The following is an 8,895-nucleotide window of genomic DNA, read 5'->3' as shown; positions in this document are numbered from 1 at the left end:
GAGCTACAATGGAATGGAATAGGAATGGAATGTGTTGGAATTGCCCAGTCAAAGTCCAGACCTAAATCCAATTGAGAATCTGTGGCAAGACTTGAAAATTGCTGCTCACAGTTGCTCTCCATCCAATCTGACAGAGCTTGAGCTATTTTGCAAAGAAGAATGGGCAAACATGTCACTCTCTACATGTGCAAAGCTGGTAGAGACATCCCCAAAAAGACTTGTAGGTGTAATTGCAGCAAAAGAGCGAAAGGTGGTTCCACAAAGTATTGACTCGGGGGGGGGGGGGGGGGGCTGAATACAAATACATGCCACCCTTTACACATATTTATTTTTAAAACCATTTATCATTTTCTGTCCACTTCACAATTATTTGCCACTTTTTGTTGGTCGATCACATAACATTCCAATAAAATACATTTCAGTTTTTGGTTGTAACATGACAAAATGTGGAAAATTTCAAGGGGTATGAACACTTTTCCAAGGTGCTATATTAGTGGAATACAGGATCATTTCTGGGTTAAGTGAATGAAACCAACATTCATTTAAGAAATGGGCTTTGTCACCAAAATTTTGGAATAACTTTTCTCGTAGTATGAGTGTAAACTATTTTTCTTGTATAGCAAAGCCACATATAGTTTACCTCCCCTTCAGAAACGCTTTGATTGCATCACTGCATATGGGCAGGGAAGAAATTGGGCAGGATAAACAAACAGTCCATGAATTATTATTGTGAAGAGACATAGGGGTTCATTTACTAAAGGCACTTGGAAAGTCAGTCGCTGTAAATCTGTGGGGAAAATCTGAAATGAGGAGAAGCTCTGCTGATTTTATCATCCAATCATGTGCAAGCAAAAATGCTTTTTTTTATTTTCCTTGCATGTCCCCCTCAGATCTACAGTGACTGCACTTGCAGCGCACTTGTAGTGCAAAGTGGAGTTGCTTTTAGTAAATCTCCCCCCAGTATGCCATAAAATATCATCTTGTGTATTTTGGCCATATGCAGCCCTGTTAACTGACTGTACGTGATTACACACCACAGTACATGACAAACCACCAACATAAAAATTAACAGCAGACATATTCATTGTAAAATTCACAGCAGTAGATTGGCTGCTGATTTATTTTGTAAAATTAATGGATTTGTACTTCTTCACACATATGAAAGACAGCTGTTTTTTTTCAATATGCAAAACTAAGTACCACAGGACATTACAAGAAAGCATACTTGTCTTGGGCATTCCCGTCAGTATTAAATTACGCATACAGTAATAGTTGTTGTATGGTTAAAAAAAAGCAAACACAATCAATTTTGGTTTGAGAAATGAAAAATAAAATAAAAAAGATTCTAAAATATTTTTATTGTATCAATTATGAACTGAGCCTTTCATATGAATGCTGTTGGGTACTTCTGATGTGCAACATATGTCATATATTGTATAATGGCACTGAACTTCCTCTGATAAGTATATGTGGTCAGCTGACCTCAGTGCATTGACCTAGTCACAAATGATTGCACCACTAGGCCCGTGTATATGTTTTACAAGTAGTTGGTCTCTGTAAGCACCATTGATAAAGAAAACCCGAAAACCTCATGTTAGGTTTTTAATCTAGTTTACAATTGCTCCAAGGATAAATAAAAGCTTGAATACAGTATACACACATGTCATTTACATGACATATAGAGATAATTGAGATAAACTAAAGCTAACTTTGGTTGAGTCTGTAAGTTGAAAACAGTTTAGACAGAATATTGGTTGGCTTCTAAAATGTGTAAATATTACAGTGCATTTATAAAAAAAATCTTTTTTGAAAGTTACTAGCACCAAAAAGGTCTCATAAATGTCTGGCTTAGTGAGTTGTAGGTGGCATGGAAAACTTTTATAGTACAAACCAGAGAAGTCCAACAAAAGAACACCTACGTGTACCTCTGCTGAAATGATCAAATCTTTCAGCATCAAAGGCCAACTTCCATTGAAAAAGTCTCCAAGTTTAATATCGACATATTCACCATAAACAATAAAGGAAGCCTGAGAAAGTGGTTGTGGTTAGCTGGGATAATGATCCTGTACCTTGCATATGTCATGAGAAGAAGAAAGTGCTTTCTTAAGTCATAGATACATAGTTATGAAGGATCTGTACCTATGCTAGAGGATTCAGTGAAGTTGGGGAGGGTGGGAGGAAACATTCATGACTACTTTAGTAATCTTTGGTTTTGTATTTGGCTGGTCTTTGGCATGGCAAATTAATGAAGTAAGATTCTAATTTTCATTTTAAGAATGTCACCCAGTTCACCAGTGAGGTAGTCTCTGTCGTGTCTGTCTTCAAGCTGGAAAAGCTCTTTCTCCTTATAAAGAGGGGAACTGCTAATCTGTATGTCATAAACACCAGGCACTGGCTTCTTCTTGGTTAGATGCAGGTAACTGATGCCTTCCTTTTGGTTGAGCCTAAATAAGCCATGTTCATTCCCAGAGTCTATTAGGTATCGGTTGTGGTCTTGCAGAGTTGTGAGAGCTGGTGTAAGCTCCAGAATTCGGTCTCTACTGTTCAAGTGGGAAACATTAAAAGAAAGGATTGCTGTTTTCTCCGAATCCCAACTGGCGAGGCTAATAGGGGCTTCCAACTGAAGCTGATCCTGGTAAAAAAAAAAAAAAGAAATGTTACAATTTGTATTTATAGCAGTACAAGGGAATAATACATATTAGGAGGCAAATATACTCTGTTCCATTCAGCCCTCCAGACTCGGTTTTGGATTAGTGCTATCTTTGGGCACCACCTTCAAAATAGTATTTGTGGCACACATTAAACAATCAGTATTTCAGCACTTCTTGATCAATTCATCCTAACAAGAAGAACATCAAATCAACATTTGTATATACTGTAGATCTACTTCAGTGACCTTTCTAGTGGCTTAATCTCATAGTTTTCATAGTTAGTAAGGTTGAATAAAGACACCAGTCCATCCAGTTCAACCTGAGTGAGTGTCTACCCCTATCCCTGTACATTGTACACTCACATCAGTCCCTACCCTCAAGGAGCCCACAATCTAAGGTCCCCATTCATATACTAGGGCCAATTTTGGACAGAAGCCAATTAACCTACCAGCATGTCTTTGGAGTGTGGAAGGAAACCGGAGTACCCGGAGGAAACCCACGCAGGCACAGGGAGAACATGCAAACTCCAGGCAGGTAGTGTCGTGGTTGGAATTTGAACCAGTGACCCTTTTTACTGCCAGGTAAGAGTGCTAACCACTGTGCCACCCAAAATCTGCTTCTTCGATGATTGCCAGCCCCTGCATATATTCCACATGGGTGTAAAATATATGTGGGTGTGTGAAACACCTGCTGCCCCAATGCACCATGTGGTTTCTTCTGCCAGATTATCTGTTATTATGGGGTGTACAAGCCTGCAGGATAAGCCACCGTGTGCAGTAGGGATGAGTGGAACCGCCCTGCATTTGGTTCAAGCAGGATTCAGCAAAACTTCAAATAAATTGGGATGTCAAACCAGAACCCCAATGAAATCGATGGGAGTGGAATCTGTTAAATCAAAAATGTCCCTTTTCTGGATTAATAGGCAAGGGATTAAAAGTGCTGCAGCACCACTAACATAAACAAAAGAAAGAAGTGTTTTAGATTGTTGGCAAATTACATTTACTTACTAACTTCTTTTATTTTAATGGCACACAGATCCCTCCAAAGGACCCCCAAAGTACATGTCAGGAATAGGGTCTGCTATGTATTTTGGGAGACCTTTGGAGGAGTCTGTGTGCTGCTTAAAAGAAAAGCAGAAAGAAAGAAGCTGGCAATGAAATGTGATTTGGTGGAATTTAAACAGTATATATTTTTTTCTTTGTTAATGTCACTTTTGCTGTAGCATATCCTACAATGACAAAAATTATGTAGAGCCCCCCTCCCCCCAATGCATACCAGACGCTTAGATTTTGGTATGGATTTTAAGGGCGATTCCCATGCAAATAAACAAAAATAAATGTGTGAGGGTCCCCTTAAAAATTCAAACCAGACCCACAAGTGAGCCATATATATTATGCAATTTTCTTTTCTTCATCCACAGGTTAAAGGAAAGAAAGTCACTAAATTCCACCACTCAATATCATCAATACAGCCAGTGTTGATGGGGGAATCCCTCCCATTCTGCTATTCTATTCTGACATCAGGAGGTTTATCCATTGTCAGAATACACTGATCACTGCTGGCTGCTAGCTATAGCTGCCAGTAGTGATCGCATGACAGAAAAAAAAAAAACAGGCTGGCTGTACTGAAGTTGAGTAGATAGATTGACTTCAGTACAACCCGCCTGCCCATAGATGATTCCTGCTGAACTGGCTGAATTTTGATTAGTCTATGGCCAGCCTTAATCCATGCATGGAGTTTGGCTGACAAAGAAAGCAGGGTAGTTGACATTTAGCTTCCTCCCTCCTGAACCATAGCAGGCACATACCCTCCACATGGGAAAGGGGGGAGTGGGGGGTAGAGTTCAGAATTTGCTTTTAGCACGATTCGAGAATTTAAGTGAATTAACACACTTTTTGTGTCAACATTCTCAACTTCTTTAGCAAATCATCTTCACTGAAAAATATTCATATACATTTATTTATATATTTATTTAGATTTGCGTGCTTGTTGGCAAACTGGACACCTTGATTATGCGGAGGACAGACCACAAGCCAATGAGAGGCAATATCTCTGCTGGAGATTGTCCCACTTCTGGGATGAGTTTGCCTTTTTAATTAACCGGTTCCCGCCATGCCGCCTCAGTTTTACTGCAGCAGAATGGCACGGGTGGGCGAAACGACGTTACCTTACATCGGTTCGCCTTTTGACCACTAAGGGGCGCACGTCTGTGGCTCGCCACCAGAGCCGAAATGAGTGCCCAGCAGGCGCGATAACTGCCAGGCACCCGCGATCGCTTGTGACAGAGCGAGAACCGGGATCTGTGTGTGTAAACACACAAATCCCGGTTCTCTCAGGGGAGAGGAGACAGATCGTGTGTTCATACTAAGTATGAACACCGATCTCTTGCTCCTCCTAGTCAGTCCCATCCCCCCACAGTTAGAACACATCTAGGGAACACAGTTAACCCCTCGATTGCCCCCTGGTGTTAACCCCTTCCCTGCCAGTAACATTTATACAGTAATCAGTGCATTTTTACAGCACTGATCGCTGTATAATTGTCACTGGTCCCAAAAATGTGTCAAAAGTGTCCGATTTGTCCACCGCAATTTTGCAGTCCCAATAAAAATCGCTGATCACCACCATTACTAGTAAAAAAAATGTATTATAACAAAAATGCCATAAGTCTATCCCCTATTTTGTAGACGCTTAATATATACTTATTGCAATTTGTTTTTACCAAAAATATGTAAAAGAATACATATCAGTATTTTTTTCATTTGGGATATTTATTATAGCAAAAAGTAAAAGATAGTGTTTTTTTTCAAAATTGTTGCTCTTCATTTTGTTTATAGCCCAAAAAATAAAAACCTCAGAGGTGATAAAATACCACCAAAAGAAAGCTCTATTTGTGGGGAAAAAAGCAAGTCAATTTTGTTTGGGTACAGTGTCGCATGACCATGCAATTTTCAATTAAAGCGACACAGTGCCGAATCGCAAAAAATGCTCTGGTCATTAAGGGGGTAAAACCTTCAGGGGCTGAAGTGGTTAAAAGAAACACACATACAAAAACAGCATTTTTTCAAGATCCTTTTCTATTAAGGTAAAACATTAGGGTAATGGTTATTGAAGCCCACATATTCGAATGCGTTACATGTTCTTCATGTTCATGTAACTGCATAACAGACAAGAAAAAAGCAATATTACCTCATTATCACTGGACGCAGTATCATTGGCACTTCTCCGTTTCCTTCCTCTCTTGGGATAGCCATTGATCTTACAGTCATAGCAAGCTTCGGGGGACAGAGAGTTATCGTCTATTTCTCCGCTTACTGCCATATCCTGGGCAGCTCTGCTTAGTCCGGCTCCTGTTACACAGTGTCTGAAAGTATAATACAAACTTCTATTAGATTTCATAACTATTCTTCTGGCAAGTATGACTATAATCCAGTAATGAGACCGAACAAGTTTAAACAGAAATTTTTTTTATCTCCAGGACTTCTATTTTTTTATGAAAAACAAGTTGTGTAAAAAATCTCAGCCCTTATCAATTTTGGTTATGGAAATAACAGAATATTGCCAAGTATGATTGGGATGAGACCAGACTGATAATGTATAAACATCTTACAACTAGTGTACTGTCATCATTTATAACTGTCCACTGTTCAGATGTTTGCAATAGGTGCGATAAGATAAATTTATTAGCCTAAAAAACCCATCAGGGATTCACAAATAATGGAAATCACCTTCTAAAATACATACATAAACGTCAGGCCTGTCATTCTATCATTATATGTATTAACCACATATGGCTATACAATGTATAAACATTCAATATTTTAGATAACAGTGGTCATTTAAGATATGATAAGCTCTTTATGTTCAGTCATTGGGCTACATTGTCCTAGACTGATTCATTTTTTCACCTCTACTAAATAGTAAATATTCTCAGTATGTATTAAGTATGAGGGGATGAGAAACGCAGCACACCAATAGCCCAGGTGAAAAGAAATGTGAATGGCCTCAGCGTTGAGGTCCACCTGAGCCCCGTCTCTGATACATTTCACCTTTCCCATTGGAGTTAAACCGATGGGCAGGATAAAATGCATCAGAGACCGGGCTCAGGAGGAGCTCAAGGCTGAGGCCGTTCACATCTCTTTTCACCTGTTGAGCTAGTGATGTGCGGTGTCTCTCATTCCCTCAGACTTCCCTGATTTCTGGATTAAGCATAAGACAGCCGGCACTCTTATATTTCTGTGACACACCGGATCTACCAGAGCACCTTTGAGCGGCGCTATAAGTGGTATTGGGTATAGTGAGTATCTATTAAATGTTTGCAAATTAGTGTGTACTAAGTAATCTGAATGTAACATACATTGGGATGAGGGTTCAGTGTCCTCTAATAACCAGTGAAATAGAAAGAGAAGAGTGATGGAAGAGAAAAAAAAAAACAAGTGGTTTCATCAAGTTTTTTAGCAAATGGTCACTTTTTTAACATTTTTAAGTGTAGAATTATGTTTTTTTTGTCCCAAGCATCTTTAAATCTATTTACTGTTGACTGATTGGTCACCTCTGCAGGAAGTCTACTCCAAGTGTCAAATACTCTTTTCATAAAATAATACTTTCTACATTTAGTTTAGAACTTTCCTCCTGTTAGTGTGAGGTTGTGTCCCCGTGTTCTTGACCATAGCTTCATATTGACATTTAAAAAAATATGTCTAATATGTTTTCCTATTCCTTTAAGAATATGGATAGATGTGTACAGTAATAGAGTATTTGTGGAATGCTGGTGCTGATTACCCTTGTCCTATTCTGAAGTATCCAGGTGGACATCCACAGACATAGCCTCCTTCAGTATTTGAACAACCGTAGCTACATGGTGCTTGAGAAGAGCCGCACTCATTGATGTCTTGACATGAACCACCAAACTGTTCAAACTGAAATCCTGTTGGACATATACACTTGAAGCTTCCCAATGTGTTGTGGCAAGCAGCTCCTCCACATGCATGGGTGTTCATGCATTCGTTCTCATCTAAAGGAACACAAGATTGCATGGAAATGCATTTATTTTGTACTGTAGCTGAACAGTTTCTATGACTACTGTTTACAAGAACCTTATAATGCTACTAGTAAAGTCTACTTACTGACATTCTGTAATGATGTCATTATTTTAATTACTCATAATTCATTTAGGGGTTCATTTAATAAGGGCAAATTAACTGTTCACTTTGCAAGGAAACTTGCACTTTGCATCGGAATTTTCCCTATAGCTCAGTGAATAAAGTAAAGCTCTTCTGACTTCAATCATCCAATCATATTAAATTAAAAATGCATTTTTTTTTCTTGAACATAATGGAAGACAAAAGTGAACTTTGGATACTAACTGTCTCTGTTACTTATTACAAGTTTGCATAAAAGATAAAACAATGGGCTCAAATGTGTCTATTCTTTGTGATGGGTTTCCAAATATCTAAGGCAGTCAAGTGCAATAACTGAAATCACCACGCATATTAAAACACTTTTGTGTGCTCATAAAACAAAAACACAAAAAAAGATGTACTAATGTTATCATTCGTCTTTACTAAAAGATCCCATGACAAACAAATCTGGCCACGCTGAATTTGAAAGATCAAGGTGGTGATAATTATTAGTATATTTGATAGTCTGGCTTATTCATCTTAAACTTTTACTAACAGAATATAACGACTCCCGCATGTTTATGGTTTTTATTCATGTGATTTTGACATGTGGGGATAATACAAAATATAATAATTAAGGCTATTTAGTCAAATACTTTCTACATATGAAGACACTTCCATGTTGTAGGAATGGGGGGTTATTTACAAAAAGCAAATCCACTTTACACTGCAAGTTCACTTGAACGTGTACTGAAAGTGCACTTGGAAGTGCAGTCGCTCTAAATCTAAGCCCTTGTACACACGGTCAGAGATTCTGACAACCAAATCCGTCTGAGTAATTCCGACGGATTAATTCCGGAAGAGGTCCGGAAGTGATGTTGCATACACACGGTCGGACTAAGTTGTCGGAAAATCCGATTGTACATAACGTGATGATGTTATTTCATTACGATGCGACTACGTTCAGGCTAGTAGCCAATAGCTTCGGTCTAGGAATTTGATCTGAGCATGCGTGGCACTTTGTCCGTCGGAGTAGGCTACACATGATTGGAGTTTGTCAGAAAATTTTACCGGCAAGTTGGAAAAGTTGGTCCGTCGGATATTCCGACAGAAACAGTCCGATGGAG

The 8,895-nt window shown here is 38.8% G+C and overlaps 1 protein-coding gene across 1 annotated transcript in view; it reads right to left on the bottom strand.

Annotated features, from left to right (window-relative positions):
• Positions 1–1,080: 1,080 nt before the first annotated feature.
• The window catches only part of FBN1 (fibrillin 1), a 353,319-nt gene continuing 345,504 nt past the window's right edge, over positions 1,081–8,895 (bottom strand). Inside the window, exons 63-65 of the mRNA XM_077471569.1 lie at positions 7,431–7,662; positions 5,838–6,012; positions 1,081–2,632 (exon numbers count right to left, since the gene is read on the bottom strand). Coding sequence (XP_077327695.1) covers positions 2,243–2,632; positions 5,838–6,012; positions 7,431–7,662 — 797 coding nt within the window. The 3' untranslated portion in view covers positions 1,081–2,242. The remainder of the gene's footprint in view (positions 2,633–5,837; positions 6,013–7,430; positions 7,663–8,895) is intronic.

Source organism: Lithobates pipiens, unplaced genomic scaffold (genome assembly GCF_037356315.1).
Source record: "Lithobates pipiens isolate NorthernLeopardFrog02 unplaced genomic scaffold, aLitPip1_a1.2 Scaffold_8, whole genome shotgun sequence".
NCBI lineage: Eukaryota > Metazoa > Chordata > Amphibia > Anura > Ranidae > Lithobates > Lithobates pipiens.
This window is presented reverse-complemented; position numbering and strand designations above follow the sequence as displayed.